Below are 17,566 nucleotides of genomic sequence, written 5' to 3'. Positions count from 1 at the left end.
GGGGTGGGCAGTAGAACACAGTGGCACACATCCATAATTATATCCCTGGGGTGCATGGAGCTTTCTGGCCAACTAGCCTACTGAAGCAGATGAGTTACAGGTTCAGAAAGAGACCTTGTCTCGAAAAGTAAGGTAAAAGGTCAGTGAAATGGCTCAGTGGGTAAAGGTGCTTGCTGCCAAATCTGATAGAATGATGTAAACCCCAGAACCCACACGTTTGAAGGCAATAACTGATTCTCCTCCTGACCTCCAACCACACATACACACACACGAACAACAACAAATAAAGCAAAAAAAAATTGGTGAAAAACAAGTAAGGAAGGCATGGACAGCAATCTGTCACTCTGTAGACCAGGCTGGCCTCGAACTCACAGAGATCCGCCCGCCTCTGCCTCCCGAGTGCTGGGATTACAGGCGTGCGCCGCCACCACACACCCCCCCCCCCCCCCCCCCGGCCCACTTCAGTGATTCTTTATATTATTTCCATTTCTGAAATTTCTGGCTTGATATAATTTCTTTTCACCCACTGATTTTGTGCTCAACTTGTTCTTGCCCCAAGGGTGATCATTAAGTTATTAATTTGAGATATCTTTAATTTTAATGTAGCCAATGTAGCTACGAACCTTTCTCTCAGAACTGCTTTCATTGTGTCCTAAAAGCTTTAATATGATGTGTTTATTTTCATTCAATGCAGGAATTCTTTAATTTCTTCCTTGATGTCTTCAGTGATTCATTCAATCGTGTAATAGTGTGTGTTTTAATCTCCATGGGCGCGCGCGTGTGTGTGTGTGTGTGTGTGTGTGTGTGTGTGTGTGTGTGTGTATTGTATAGTTTCTCTTGCTGTTGATTTAGTTTTATTCCTTTGTGATCAAAATATAAGGAATGATTTCCGTATTTACTAAGAACTGCCAAGTACCTATCATATGTTCCCTTTTAGGGCAAGTCCTAAAGACTGCTGAGAGAGATGTGCATTATGCATGTTTGGGTGAAATGTTCTGTACAGGTCCCACTTGGTCTATGATACTATTTAATGTGGCTACATATTTTTTTCCTTGGGATCCCCTATTTATTATGGAAGTGTGGTATTGAAGTAGCCTAGTACTACTGTGTTGGGGTTAATCTGTGACTTTACATCTAATAGTATTTGTTTTATAAAATCGAGTGAACTCATATTTGGTGCAGTCATGTTTAGAATGGCAATGTCCTCTTGATGGGTCTTTCTGTTTTATAAGCATAAAAAATTACTTGTCCCTTCTTACTAATTTGTAGTGAATTTTTATCAGATATTAAAACAGCAACACTTACTTGTTTACTAGGTCCATTTTCTTGGGACTTTTCCCTCCTTTTGCCCTAAGGTAGCATCTGTCTTTGATGGTGAGGTATGTTTCTTTGATGCAACAAATACATGGGACCTGTTTTTTAATCCAATATGTTAGTCTGTGCTTTTTAATGGGGACTGGAAGCCATTAATATTCAGAATTATTACCAAAAGGTTTGTATGAATTCATGTCACTTTGTTGATTGTGTGGTGTTTGGTGTTTTCCTCGTCCTTATTTGGTTATCCACGTTTCAGTGTACCTTATTCTTCCTTGTAGCCTCTTACATGTGTTTAATTGTCTCAGCCTAAAGGATCCCTTCAAGGATCTTCTGCAAACCTCAACTAGGGATCATAAATTTCTTAATCTTTTTATCGCAGAAAGTTTTTCATTTTCCTTCAATTAGGTACATTAACACCCTCCTGTCTTCTAAGGTTTCTGTTGAGAAATTGTAACATGAATTCTAAACTGTCTTTTAATTAAAATAAATAAATAAATAAATAAAACCTGAGTCTTCTGACTGAAATCCTCTGAGTCCTCACCTGAAAGGCTCCAGCTGGAAAAGCCTCTGGCTGAAAGGGAGGCTTCTGCTGAAAAGCCTTTAGTTCCCGTTTCCTCACACTTTATAGACCTTTCTACGCCCAGCCATCACTTCCTGGGATTAAAGGTGTGTGCCCCCACTGCCTGGCCTCTATGTTTAATCTAGTGGCTTGTTCTGTTATCTGATCTTCAGGCAGATTTTATTAGGGTATGCAGTATATCACCACAGAGATCTCTTGTATGAGCCTGGTTTTATATGTAAACTGGTGTTTCCCTCATGCAGATTTGATATGCATTCTTTGTTCTGTCTATTTACTGTTCTGACTACAATTTAACATGAGGAGTTTTTTTTTTCTGGTCTTTGGTGTTTTAACTGCTACTTGTACTTAGGTGGGAACTTCTTTCCCTAGATTTGGGGAATTTCCTGCTATGACTTTATTGACAATATTTTCTATTCTTTTAATACGAACTTCTCTTTCTTCTATGCCCATAATTGTAGATTTAGCCTTTTCAGAGTGTCCCATAGATTTCAAATGTTCTGTTCATACCCTCTTGTGAATGATGAAATTTCTCTACCTTGTCTTTAAGCATTGATTTTCTGTCCTCCCCATGACCCATTTCATTGGTGAGCCTTTCCATAGAGCTTTTCATTTGACGTACTGAATTTTTCATTTCCAATATTCCACTTGGCTTTCTTCAGTCTTTCTGTCTCTACTGACTTCTATTTTCATATCCTATACTGATTATGTTATTCTGTTCAGTATTTGTGTTCTCTTGGAATTCATTCAGAAGTTTACGGCCTCTTTGATCTTTTTGAACATACATACAAGTATCCTTTTGAACTTTTTGTCTGTGATTCGTCTAGTTCACTCTTACTGGAGGCCATTACTATTGGTATTATTAACTTTAGAGAAGTCACGTTGCCTTGGTTTTTCACATTTCTTATATTTTTGCATTGGGACTTGTACATCTGGGTTTGGGTCTTTTCAAGTTGCCCTGATTCTTTCAGGGGAAATGTTTTTAACATTCAACAAGAACTAGATTTCAGTAGGGCTGAGGTGCTATTTTTCTCTGCTGGACTGATGTCTAGGACCACAGGCTCAATCCCCAGTGCTCCCCTGAAATTAGAATACTGTCTTCAAAATGATCACTATCAAAGGGTATGCCTGCTATGAAAATCCAGTAATAGTCAAATTAAAATAAGAAACACAACACCCCTTAAATACCAATCATTTTAGGAAGTAAGGGAGCACTGATAATACTGTGTAGAGTGATGTTTTAACCACTGTGTAAAGTGGGGGGTAAACAGAGGCAGACTAGTGATTAGTGATGGGGGGAGGGTAAATATGAATAAAAGAGGGAACATCAGGAGGGATGAGTCAGTTTTGGCTAAAAGTAAAAAAAGAGACATCAGTAAACTCATACACCCAGATAATCTACAACCATCCAGATCTCAGGAGGCTGAGACACTGAATCTCTACAAACCAGAAAAAGTCTGTGCTCTTTGAAAAAGGAAAAGATGGAGGTCGAGGACAAAAGCAAAGGAGACCAGAGCCGGCTGCGAATCCGACACTAGTGTTAAATAAGAAAGACTCAGGAAAGGGGGAAGCGAAGTACAGGATGGAGTCCGATGCAGACCAGCCAGCCTGCGAGTCTACCTGGCTCACAGAGGACCGTCACACCTCTAGGCATCCCTTTGTAAGGTCACACCTATGGACAACCCTTCAGGAGTCCAGCTATCAGTGCTGGCCTACCCCAGGGTAGTCCGTCGCAATGTCCAATTTGCTGCTTGGAACCTAGGTCCATCTACATTCCCTTGCAGACTCTGCTCCAACCAAGTTTCCGTCTCACCAAAGACTGCATAGTTCTGATCGAAGTTTCCACCTACAGTCTAGAAGCATTCTGGCCAGGTTTCAGCATAAGGTCCCACAGCATTTGCTCTGAGTTTCCCAAGAGCATGATTCAAGGAGGTCTCAGGCACCATAGCCACCGAGATTGCAGAGGTCTTTTTAAAATGGCATCCCGCAGCTGCCCAGTGCTGAAAAGAGACTTCTGGAATCTCTCCTCGCTCTGACAATGTCACTCTGAATCCCCTGTCTGGCCTCTCCCTCTTTTTCTGTACCTTAACATGCTTACCACTGAAAGTCCAAGTGCAAATCTTCTGAGCCTTTCTGTGTTAAGCCCTGGCCCTTTTCTGTTTTTCCTCTCACTGGAAATGGAATTGCTCCTCACACCAAACCAATCCCCCCCCCAGGACTTTTTCTCCAGCTTTAGAAAGTTCCCTATTTTACTTCGGTATTAAAACTAGCAATAACCAAACATCAGCACTTCAAGAGTCATCGCCCAGCTTCCAGTGTATTGCGTGCAGAATCTAGCAGAGCATCCCAGTCTCTTGTCCTCCATCCTCCTTCCTGTCTGCTGCTGAAAAGCTCTTGAGAACCCCCCTGGCCTCCAGGAGGAGGCACTCTAGCAGTAAGGCAACTGTGGGTAGAATCCCCAACCCCAGCAAGAAAAGGGGCAGCTCTGCTGAAGTGAAACTCCAGAGTCACACTCTAAAACCAGGGGAACCACCATTGACATACATAGGAAGATCCCAAGCATACGGGAAGTGCTGGGTTCTGAGGCCATGGCCACGGGAGGAACCACTGGAACTTTGCAGAAATCCCCTTTGACTGGGGAAACATTTACATAGATCACCACCCACTAACCACCCCAGTGTTCCTGCTCATCAATTTCTCTTCTTTTAAAGATTCATTTATTTTTTAATTTATATGTATGAGTGACTTGCCTGTATTTACATCTGTGTATTATGTGTGTACAGAACACATACAGGCCAAAAAAAGGGCATTAGGTCGTCTGGAACTGGAATTAGGGATGTTTGTAAGCTGCCATGTCAGTGCTGGGAATGGAACCTCTGCAAGACCCACAGGTGCTCTTAGCCTTTGAGCCATCCCTCCAGCCCCTAAGTTGTCATTTCTGGAACATCTGTCATGTGCCCAACATCTGTCATGTGCCCGGCATCTTTCTGGTACTAGGAATGCCAAGAGACTGAAATGGAAGGGCTGCCTAGTGGAGCCGGTGAGGTGTAAATCAATACTCTAGTTTACCACAACAGGGACACGTGGAAATGTAGAAAGCAGTGCAAGACACAGAAGAGGGCTCCTACTCCTCTGCTTGTAACTGCTAACGTATTTGTTACTACAGGAATTCACTGGTGTTGGCCGTAAAACATCCCAGGTTTCACGGTGGTGTCTCTACAGTGTTTTCCCTCCCTTCTGGCTCTTCTTGTCCTCCCTCCTCCCTATTGGTCTTTCTACTTCCTGGTCTGATTTGTCTCCATGCATGAGAAAAAGCATGTTATATTTGTCTCTGTGTGTCTGCATTATTTCATGTGACGGCAAGCTCCAGTTCTGCTCGTTTCCCGAAAAGCCAGTGCTTGACTAGAAATGCTTCTGCACAGCCCTTCCAGCTCACTTTGACCTCTCCCTCCAAATTTCCCAGACCAGGATTAAGAATCCATGTGCCAGCTCTCCTTCAACAAGGCATAGGCAGCATAATCAAACGTGGCCTTTTCCCTCAGGCCTGAAAACAGTCTCCGCTGATTCCCTGCCTGGAGCTCAAGAGAGCCCCCAAGTCAGAGTGGGTAGCCAAAATGAAACCTTTTGTCCAAGTATCTGATATTTAGCCATTTTGGCTCATTTTGCTACATATTCCCAAAATAGTGCCTCCCTTGAGTTATTAATTTCTTTGGAAGACCCAGGCTCTTTGCTCACAGACTTTACAGAACAAGAGTCCAATGGCTTCCTTTTACTGATGAGGAAAATGACATCTGGAAAGTGCCGTTGATGCATGTCCCTGACATGACCAAGGAAGCAGGATAAGAAGAGGAAGTAACTAGACGCTTCTCTTGTGTTCTTTCCTTTGTAGGTCTCAGTTTCCTGCCGGTTCCAGTTACATGTCATGGGCTGCCATTAAAAAATAACCATGTCCAAGTCTAGTCTAGTCTAGTCTCAGACTGTCCTCTTCTTTGGAATAGGGCCACTACAGATGTACTTAGCTGAGATGAGAGCACCCTTGAGCAGGGTCAGCTCCCAATCCATCATCGAAGGAGTCCTCACGAGCCAAGAACTCCCTGTGGTAATGAAGAGGGTAGGGACTACGGGGCTGAAACCCATCAAAGACTCCTAATGATACCAGAAGCTGCACAAACCATGAACCATGTTCTCTCTAGAGCCTCCAAGACAGCAAGGTTCTGTTCCCACCTCTCCCATGGCACCTCATCTTCTGGTGTCTGAATGAGGTCCTGCCTCTCTCTTACCACCTGGGGCTGCTTGCCACCACCTCCAAGACTGCCTGTCTCCCACAGCTGTCAAAGCCACCTTTCCTGCCAGAGCCCTGCAAGGATCCCCTCTTCCATGAAGCTACCCCAGAATTTGGTTGCTTCAGTTGTTTGTTTATTGTATCTTGCCAATTTCTAATTCTTTTTTTTTTTCTTTCAAGACAGGGTCTCAACTATATAACTCTTGGCTGTCCTGAAAAATCACTCTGTAGACTAGGCTGGCCTCAAACTCATAGAGATCTGCCTGCGTCTGCCTCCTGAGTGTTGGATTAAAGGCATCACCACTGCCTGGCTATTTTGTCAATTCTTCTTCTTTTTGGTGGTGTGGGGGGAGGTTCGAGACAGGGTTTCACTGTGTGGCCTGGCTGTCCTGGAGCTCGCTCTGTAAACCAGGCTGGTCTTGAACTCAGAGACATCCTCTTACCTCTGCCTGCTGAGTGCTGGGATTAAAGGCGTGCACGGCCACCACTGGGTGTATTTTGCCGATTCAAACCTGCCTCTTCAGTGTCATTGATATCACGCTTCTTAATAGAGTTAGTGTGCTCACTGCATTCTATGTGCTGTCACATTAATAAATCTTATTTTTAAAATTGGCTCCTAGGAATTTTAGAACCGGCACTAATGTAGAAAAAACTTGAGTGTCAGAACTGATGCTTATAAAGGTTTACTAATAGATGTGCTTAAGTCATTAAAACATTAAGTCACCCAACGTAGAATTTAGCTAAGGGGGCACTGCCTCCAAAATACACCAAAGATAAGAAGAATGCTAACCAGCTCTGTTTGAGACCAGTGAAATTTAGGATGTTAGGATGCTGATGTTTGTTTACAAAGATGGATCCCCAGTTAGACTCCATTCCCATAACAAAAGGAGAAAACTCTAAGTTACAGATGGCCATGAGGCCATCTCCATAGCAAAGAGCAGGATTCTAAGGGCAGCTGAGGAGGCTGCACAGGCTCACAGCCATTATTAGGTCCTGGCCTGCCAGCAAGTCTGCTGTGCTCTTCTCCAGAAAAGCGTAATTCTCCCCAGTGGGCAAGATGGCCCGGGGTAACAACTATTGGAAAAGTACAACACTGCTATACTTAAATAATTCTGGCAATAGCTTTGCTCTGTAAATCTCCCATCTGCCCAAGTGGCCAGACCGGCAGTCTCATGTCTCTGTTTAAATCGTGCAAAGTGTGACCTAGAACTGGACTTAAATGTAAGGATGACAGTGTATGTGGAAGGCACAAGCCTAAGGTGTGTGAGTTACTAAAACCATCTATTCATGGCCTGCTCCTCTATGGGCATCAGCCAGAGCTGGACACATGCTATGCTAAAAAAAGCTTTTTCTCCCTCCATTAATCTCTAAGTGTGCAGAGTGATTTCTCACTGAGAAGGCATATTAATATTAATTCTAGAATAATACCAGTTACTTCTTGGGATTGGTTCGTACCCTGTAGCAGAGAGTCTTCAGAACTGGTAAACACAATCAAAAACAACAAACATAGAGTGGGTGAGTTGGCTCAAGAGAGAAGTGCTTGTGCAGGCAAGCCTGACATCCGGAGCTCACTCCCCAGAAGCCATGTAAAGGCAGAAGGAGAAGGCCAACTGCACAAAGTTGTCCCCTGACTCCAGCGTACCACTGTAGCACATGCGTGGCCATGTACTAACAAGAAATAACTTTCTAAAAAAGAAAGACAAGAGAAAGTGAATGATTCCCGGTCTGGGGTGGTGGGGGGCTGTTGAAGGCCTGAGCATCTTACCTTTCTTTTAAAAAGTCTTCAAATTCTTTGCAGTTCTTGCGGCCATTGTTCAGATGCTGGATGATGCTATCGTAGCCGACAGTGCTGAGAATGTCCGTGCTCTGGAGGAATGAACAGCATAGCATCAGACTAGGAATAAGCATGAAGAAGGGATGGGGCAGTAGGGGCAGGAAGCCCGCAATGGGACTTTCACTGGATCACTTTTACAACGAGGTGATCCAAGAGAAATCAGAAAAGAAGTAAAAATGAACAGCTGGGAAAAATAGTTAAAATGGTGAAACTGAAGGGCCACCAAACAGGAGGGGCAAGACAGAGGAATGGGAGGCTTAAGGATGAGGGGTGAGGCAGATTCAAGTCCCTCTCTGGACCTCCATTCACACCTAAATCAGGACAGGAGAGACAGGATGCTGTGCGCTCCTTCAAATCCTTTGTCAGAAACTGCCTCGGGCTACCAGCTACACACCTTTAATCCCAGCACTGGGAGGCAGAGGCAGGTGGATCTCTGTGAGTTCGAGGCCAGCCTAGACTGCAGAGTGAGGTCCAGCACAGCCAGGACTACACATAGTATGGTAATTGGAATGTAATTGGCCTCCATAATCTCGTAGGGATTGGCATTCTTAAGAGGTGTGGCTTTGTGGAGTAGGTGTGGCCTTGTTGGAAGAAATGTGTCACTGTGGGGGTGGGCTTTGAGATTTCCTATGCTCAAGATACAGCCCAGTGTCTGAGTCTACTTCCTGATTAATTTTGGAATGCATTAGTAAATACATCCTGAAGATCTGACCCAACAAGACCATGACATCACAGGGAAAATCTGTGATGTACCAATAGTCTCTTCCTGGTCCTTGGAATTCCCTGGAGAATCTGCCAAATTTGACCCTACTCTTGTCCCATAGTCTGAGGAGGCAGCCAAGCACAGAGAAGCAGCTCCTCTCAAAACTAAAATTAAGTACCCATATGTAGGACCAAGTGGGGGAAGGGAGGAAGGGAAGGGGGGAGAGAGAGAGAGAGAGAGAGAGAGAGAGAGAGAGAGAGAGAGAGAGAGAGAGAGAGACTGCCTTGGGCTACAGGCCCATTTTAATCAGGGGGCTAAACAACATTCAGTTTGTCCTTAATCCTGCCACCAAAGACCCTGACATCTCCTCCCACAGCCAGTTAGCCCTCTTGAGGGACCGTGGAATATCCACAAAAGGCAAGCAGTCCTGAACCGCAAGACAGGAGTGAGAAGGTAAGCCCCAGAGTGGAAGAAAGTGGCCACTGGCCCGACAGAATCATGAATGGGAGTCTGGACCAGCATTGCTGCACACAGTTCCTGACCCTAGTTTGGAGGAAAGAATATTCAATTTTTAACTAGCAACTTCACTACCCCCCTCTTCAATACAGTATTTACATTATCCTTTGCAAATCCAAAGCCAGGCTTTCAACTCTCACGTTTTCTGGGAGTCTTTTCTGGGTAGCCCAGTTCCCTCTTCTAAGTTCTCAGAATTTGGTGCTCCGTACTGCTCACACAGATTTCTGTCCCAACTCTATTGAGCATGCCTAGAGCTTCATTCAAAACTGTCACCACCCCTGCCTGCACCCCTCACAGTAAAAGCTCCCTTTGATGTCATGTACCTCACGGACCTACAGCAGAAATGAGCAGGGTGAGATGTCTCCCACCCAAATACATAAGAACAGAACAAGGAAGCAAAAGCCCCCTGGGAAGTGAACAAAGGAATATAAAGGCTCATTGTCAAAGCCCTTTTCTAGTCAGATGTCTCCATTCCTACCCATCAAGAATGCTAGACTTCTCTGTACTATGACATCAGGGAGGTGGTTTCCCTTTTCTTAATTAACAGTACAGATAGTTTAGGTCCAGTGGGGCAAAAAAGCTAGAACAGAGTTTCCTGAAAACACAGGCCTCCCAGCTGCCAGTCTCAAAAACAAAACAGAGTGGCCGCCCAGTCGCTCTGAATCAGTGAAGAAAGGAAAGCCAGTAAGAAGTAACTAAGAAAAGAAATTCTCAGAAAAAGCAAAGCATCCAGCACCAGGTCCACAGCAGTGGAGGACTGGCCTATGCTAGTCAGAGAGCACTAAGACAAAAGAGGGAAATAAGAGTGGGTGGGGAAGCAACAGAGGAATGCACACGCAGCCCAAGATACAGCAAGACACCCGGCACCAAGGGAGAGAGCTCAGTGGGCAAACCGCCCGCTTCACACTGAAGTGTCAAGCACGGAGTTCGGTCCAGGCACCCACATAAAAGTCACGTGCTCAGAATCCCAGCCCTGGGGAGGCAGAGACAGGCTCCCTAGCGGAGCTTGCTGGCTAGCAAGCCTAGACTACTGAGCAAGATCCAGTGAGAGATTGTCTCAAAACACAAGGTAGACAGCTCCTGAGGGAGCCTGCCAGAGGCTGGCCGCCAGCCTCTGTACACACCTGCACCTGCACATCCACAAAGACAGGGGGAGGAGGGGAGGGATAAGGAAGGGGAGGAAGGGAAGGAAGGGAAGGTTGGCCAAAATAAAAATATAACTAGTGGGGCTAGGGGAAGAGCTCGGAGGTTACTTGCTTGTACACACAAATTAAAAACAATTTTTAAAATAAATGTAAATATGTAAATAGCAAAATAAAGAAGAAATTTTTCGGAGAGCATCACTATCTGCCATTAGAAGTGGGAATGCCAAACCCTTGACCCTATCCTTCAGAGTCAGAATCCGAGGCTCCTATGTAGATCCACACTCCCCCCCCCCCCCCCCCCCCCCGCTCCCAGCCTCTCCCACACGGGGCTCCTCTCCCATCTCCAGGAGGAACAGTGCACATTGCTACCCCAAGACCTTTCCGAATACTATTCCTTTAGTGGGAAGGGCATGACTTCCTCCTTCACTTAGATCCCATCTCCGCCTCAGAGCCTGTTCAGATCCCATTTCTTCTCTGAATGGCATCTTCCTGGAGGAATTGACTGTCCTCTGTCCCTGGAGTGTTTACTGTCGCTTGGCTAACAGCATATAGTGTGTTGTGTCATGAGCTATTGTCTTTTTTTTTCCTTCTTTCTTCCGAGACTAGGTCTCATAAAACTCAGACTGATCTAATTTACAACATAGCCAAGTATGATCCTCAACTTCTGATCTTTCTGCCTCAACCTCCCAAATGCTGGCATTATAGTCATCACACAATGTTTATATAGTACTGGATTATAGTCATCACACAATGTTTATATGGTACTGGATTACAGTCATCGAACCAGGGTTATATAGTACTGGATTATAGTCACCACACAATGTTTATATGGTACTGGATTACAGTCATCACACCAGGGTTATATAGTACTGGATTACAGTCATCACAACAGGTTTATATGGTACTGGATTACAGTCACCACACCAGGTTTATATAGTACTGGATTACAGTCATCACACAATGTTTATATAGTACTGGATTACAGTCATCACACCAGGGTTATATAGTACTGGATTACAGTCATCACACAATGTTTATATAGTACTGGATTACAGTCATCACACAATGTTTATATAGTACTGGATTACAGTCATCACACCAGGGTTATATAGTACTGGATTACAGTCATCACACAATGTTTATATAGTACTGGATTACAGTCATCACACCAGGGTTATATAGTACTGGATTACAGTCATCACAACAGGTTTATATGGTACTGGGATTATAACCACCACACCAGGGTTATATGGTACTGGGATTACAGCCACCACACCAGGTTTATGTAGTATGGAGGATCAAACCCAGGGCAAGTACGTGCTAGAAAAGCAATGTCAACTGAGCTACATCCCCAACCTTAGTTATCATATTTTCTAATGTTAGGGTCGGCGTACAAAACAGAGAGCTTCACTCTGATATCGGGTCACAAATGAAGCTTTATTTTTAGCACGAGCTCGTGGGGCACCAGCGCGAGGAGTAGCTGGTGACCCCAAGTTTAAGGCTCACAGGCCTTTTATGAGGCAGTTCTACCAGGGCAGGGGAGTGGGGTCACCCAGAGTGCAGACACCTAGATGCCAGATGTCTCCATGGTCTTTTCTCAGAGTCTGGGTAGGTAAACGAATTCCAAGCTTATCTAGCAAGGGGTTATCTGGCAAGCATTCTTCTTAAGCAATTTATCTTGCAAACACAACCCCAGGGGTTAATTGGCAAGCATCCTGTTAGCACAGCATGGTGGGCTAACTTTTCTGATATGGGGCGTGGGGGCAGAGTGCAGTATTTCCCACTGAATCTGCAATTAGCAGAGCTAGTGGGGGGGGGGGGGGGGCTTGTTTCCCTTACAATGGCCTTTCACTAACAAATCAGTTAACTCATCATAGGTAATTTGGATTAGGCACAAATTTTATCATTCATGTCAATGGCTTTTGACATACATTTTGATTTCATACCAACTACACACAAAATACTAACAAATTTATAAAGCCAGCCCAAGGTTGAGTACTGGCAACCAGGGAGCCTACCATTCATTCCAGGGAGTCAGTAAAACTCATACACAGAAAACAAACATGTATGTCCAAGGAAAGTTAGAGATGAGGGCAGTATATAATAACATGGCCATATGAAGAACATGTGTGATTAGTACAGTAGAAAAAGAAGGGAAGTTTAGTCCTAAGAGAAAAGAAGAAATGAAGAAATGGGGTGGGGGGGCAGGTGAGGCAGGGTCTTGCAGTGTTCCCCAGGCTGGCCTGAAACTGACAACCCTCCTAACTCAGCCTCCCAGAAGTTAGAATTACAGGTATGTGTCACCACTAATGGCCAAGAAATAAGATTTAAAGAGAGTCCTTTAACATAACTAGGATTCACATGGAAAAATATAAAAGCATTTCAAGTAAAATGACAATGAAAATATAAGAATTTGCCTGGCATGGTGGCACATGCCTTTAATTCCAGAATTCAGGAGGCAGAGGCAGGTGGATTTCTGTGAGTTCAAGGTCAGCCTGCTTTACAGAGCAAGTTCCAGGATAGCTAAGGCTACACAGAGAAACCCTGTCTCAAAAAACTAATACCCCAGTGCCACTTAGAGATCTTTGGCAACAGTTAACTCTGCAGCTCTCACAGGATTGAGCCTGTATGATAATGAGTATTCAGAGAGGGTAATGCCTGGGGGGCGCTCACCAACCTAAGACAGAGCGCCTTTGTGGCCTGGGCAGGTGTCTCCATGATGGGTAAGGTGACCTGCTGATGATGTCCCACGCAACCTAAGTCAGAAGCTCATTTTTTAGTAAAGGGGGGGGGGGGCCTGAAAGGCTCTAGCTCCTGTTTTGGGTAAATGTTATCTTGCTTGCTGACCTTGACCTTGATATCCTCCTTATGCTAATTCCCTGCGAGATTCCACCCTCCTGAATGCTTAAGAGAAGTTCCTAGTCTGTGTATCCTGCATATTGGGCGTTAACAGCTTAGATGCAAGATTGTAAAACATCAGGAAGCGAACTTCTGCCCTCCAGGGTTCTCCCATTGTGTTGTAAGCCTGTATTTAAGAACTCCTCCCTCCTTCAATAAACGGCATTCAGCATGAAAAAAAAAAAAAAGAAAGAAAGAAAGAAAGAAATTGAAGACAGCGATGTTCTAAAACAGGAAGTGGTGATGGTGTCATGGGCCTATGAGGATGCTGGACTGAAGTCTATGCAAACAGGAAAATTATATACTATGTGAATTATTTGTCAATAAAGATCTAAAAGAAATTAAAAAAAAAAAACCAATACACACACACACACACACACACACACACACACACACACACACGTCAGAATTTATGAGATGAGGCTCAACCGGCCAGTTGGTTGTCTAGAATGCACTGAAATGAAATGAAGCCTGATTTCAGTTCTCAGCACTCCAGAAGCCAAGTACTGTAGAACATACCTGTACTCCCAGCACTCCAAAAGGAAGACCAAGAGTTCAAGGTCAGCTTTGGCTACACAGTGAGTTAGAAGCTAGCCTGGAGCATATCAGACCCTGCCTCAAATAAATAATAAAAGTGAACAAAAGAAAGAGAGAGGTGGGGTTTTTTTGTTTTTTGTTTTTTGTTTTTTTGGTTTTTCGAGGACAGGGTTTCTCTGTGTAGCTTTGTGCCTTTCCTGGAGACCAGGCTGGCCTCGAACTCACAGAGCCTGGCTCTGCCTCCTGAGTGCTGGGATTAAAGGCGTGTGCTGCCGCCGCAGCTGCCGCCACCACCACCACCACCGCCCGGCGAGAGAGGTGATTTTAAAGGTACTGACCTAAACTGTGGGTTCAGTTCCCAGCATCCACACTGGGCAGCTCACAGGTCACACCTGTAACTCCAAGTCCAAGGGGAGCCAAGGTCTCTGAGGACACCTACATTCATGTGCACATACCCACCCACTGACACGCATAGATACACATGCATAATTAAAAATAATAGTTTTTTACTGGAAAAAAGAAGGAATATCAGACAGGCAGTGGTGGTGCACACCTTTAGTCCCAGCACTCAGGAGGCAGAGGCAGGTGAATGTCTGAGTTCAATCCCAGCCTGGTCTACAGAGTGAGTTCCAGGACATCAAGGGCAACACAAAGAAACCCTGTCTAGGAAAAAACAAGGAAGGAAGGAAGGAAGGAAGGAAGGAAGGAGGGAGGGAGGGAGGGAGGGAGGGAGGGAGGGAGGGAGGGAGGGAAGGAAGGAAGGAAGAAAGAAAGAAAGAAAGAATGAAAGAAAACTGACCCAAAGCAGGGCATGGTGGTGGCGCACGCCTGGAATCCCAGCACTCAGGAGGCAGAGGCAGGTGGATCTCTGTGAGTTCGAGGCCAGCCTGGTCTACAGAGCAAGTTCCAGGCCAGCCAGGGCTACATATGGAGGAAGACCCCGTAGAAAGAAAGGAAGGAAGGAAGGAAGGAAGGAAGGAAGGAAGGAAGGAAGGAAGGGAGGGAGGGAGGAAGGAAAAAGAGAAGAAAGAAAGAGAGAAAAAGAAAAAGATTTTAAATATTTTTTAAGATTTATTTATTTATTATGTACACAGTGTTCTGCCTGAGTGCCAGATCTCATTACAGATGGTTGTGAGCCACCATGTGGTTGCTGGGAATTGAACTCAGAACCTTTGGAAGAGCAGCCAGTGCTCTTAACCTCTGAGCCATCTCTCCAGCCCCCAAGATTTTAAATATTACAGTGACATAAAAGATACAAACTATTCTGGAATAAACACTGAAGTTGTGAAATTTCTTTACTGGAAATCTCAAAAAAAAAAAAAAAAGCATTGCTGAAAAAACTGTAAGTTCTCCTATTTGAAGGCATGAAGACTGTTAAAAATTGCTCTACAGTTGCAACATAATTCCATCAGAATCCCCAAGTCCTCTTCTCTAAATGACTGCAATTTGGACCTAAAATTCATGAAGAGTTATAAAGGACCTGGACCAGGCACAAAATAAAATTTGGTTGAACTGTTCTGTTTGAAAAACATAGCCAGTGCCAGGCATGGTAACACAAAAGTGTTACCCAGCACTTGGGAGTGGAGGCAGGAAGATCAGTTTAAGAACAGCCTTGACTACATAGCAAGTTTAAGGCCAGCCTAAGCTCCCTGAGACTCTGACATAAAAGCTAGAAGGTTGAGACCACCTGACTTGAGAACTTTCCATGAAGTTACAATAATCAGAACTGCATGGTAGAGACCCACCCAAAGATAAACAAGTGGGAAATGGAACAGAAAAAGAGACAGAAATAGACTCATTTGTCTATAACCAACTGACATTCAGCAAAGGGCCCAAAGCTGCTTAGTTCTTCTGAACAGATGTTCCTGGAACATCTGCGTAAATTTGATGGGCAAAGTATCCATTCATCTTCTACCGTATGTGAAAGTCAATTTGAAATGAACATGCATTTAAATATAAAGGTAAAGCATAATGTTTTTAGGAGAAAGCATAAGAAATTATCTTTAAGAACTTGAGGTTATCCAAAAGGAAACACAGTGGGCTTCAGAATGGCTCAGTCTATAAAGCGTTTGCCTTGAAAGCATGGGGAACTGAGTTCCATCCCTAGAAGCCACATAAAAAATACCAAGTGTGGTAGCTCACTTGTAATGGGAAGGCAGGGACAGATGGATCCCTGAGGCTCATTGGCTTAAATAGAGAGCTTCCGGCCAGAGAAACCCAACTCAAAGGGAGTGTATGCCATTCCTAAAGATGACACCTGAGGTTGTTCTTTGGTCTCCATGTGTGCATACATGTGCACACTAACCGTCACATGCATGAACATGCAAGAACATACGCACATTTTTTAAAGAAAAGAAACTACAGTGGTTTGGGGAACTTCATAAATCTCTCAAGACCAGTGGAAACTGGGCAGATTCAGGACCGTATAGCCATAGACAGACTTAGCAAATCTTTAGGGGAAAAAAAAATCTTAAAGCTAATGGCCAGAGATTTAGCTCAATAGGGATGTACTTAGCATGCATAAGGACCCAGGCTTGCCCTGCAAGAACCACCAAAAAATAACTAAGTCTACCTGTGTCTGTTCACGTTCCCTGTGAAGAGTTTCTCCCGTCCTGGTCACTTGATTCCAGCTGTTCTCCATTATTTAAAACACTGAGCAAACAGACTGGCAAGAGAGCTGGGGGGGGGGGCACTTGCCACCAAGCCTGATGACCTGCCCCCATATGCATAGCAATCATGTGCACACGTGCACAAAATAAAGAAGTAAATAAATGGTTTTAAAAACAAAGAAGAAATTAATTAATTTTTAAATTAAAAAAATACTGGGCTAGTAATGTGGCTTAGCTGGCAGAGCACTGACCTAGCATGCAGACTTCTGGATTTGATAGAGATAGATATAGATAGATGACAGATAGATAGACAGACAGATGATAGATAGATAGATAGATAGATAGAGACATAGGTGGTGGAGATGGACGATAGATAGATAGATAGATAGATAGATAGATAGATAGATAGATAGATAGCTGAAGATCACTCATAGTTCTTCCAGAAAACCCAGGTTCAATTCCCAGCACCCACATGGCAACTTACAACTGTAACTCCTGTTTCTGGGGACCTGACACTCTCTTCTGGCCTCCATGGGTACCAGGAATGCACACAGTGCACATACAGATATGCACACAAAACACTCATACATGTTAGGAGAAAAAAATACTTTTTTAAAGAGCTAGAGACTGAACCCAGAGCCTGACACATGCCAAGGAAGCATGCCATCACCATGCTACATCCATGGCCCTAAATACTAGCACACATATAACATTTTTCTCAAGTCATGACTCCTTAAAAGGGCATCTGCAGAGAACAGACTCCCTTATACAGTTCCATCCTGTACCTTTGCCACTTATTACAGCTCTTGAGTACTAGTGACAAGCTCCATTCATTTCTGATTTATTCTTTTGGGTTGTTTGTTTTGTTTGTTTGTTTTTTGTTTTTGTTTTTGTTTTGTACAAATGATCAGGATCATATATTTTCCATTTGTTCCTCTGTCTCAGGCCAAAGTAAGAACTACAGAGCTGAGAAAATGATTCAGCAGTTAAGTGTGCTTACTGCTCTTCCAGAGGACCCAAGCTCTATTCCCAGAACCCATGCTGGGTAACTCACATCCACTTGTAACTCCAGCTGCTCCAGGGAATCTGATGCCTCTGGCCTCCGTAAGTATCCGCACTCATGTGTGTACACACACACACACACACAC

The 17,566-nt window shown here is 44.2% G+C and overlaps 1 protein-coding gene across 1 annotated transcript in view; it reads right to left on the bottom strand.

Annotated features, from left to right (window-relative positions):
- Positions 1–17,566, bottom strand: part of Pstpip2 (proline-serine-threonine phosphatase interacting protein 2) — a 92,465-nt gene that overhangs the window by 39,580 nt on the left and 35,319 nt on the right. The window contains exon 2 of the mRNA XM_036205327.1: positions 7,942–8,042. Within this exon, the coding sequence (XP_036061220.1) occupies positions 7,942–8,042 (101 nt within the window). The remainder of the gene's footprint in view (positions 1–7,941; positions 8,043–17,566) is intronic.

This window comes from Onychomys torridus, chromosome 13 (assembly GCF_903995425.1).
Source record: "Onychomys torridus chromosome 13, mOncTor1.1, whole genome shotgun sequence".
Classification (NCBI taxonomy): Eukaryota; Metazoa; Chordata; class Mammalia; order Rodentia; family Cricetidae; genus Onychomys; species Onychomys torridus.
This window is presented reverse-complemented; position numbering and strand designations above follow the sequence as displayed.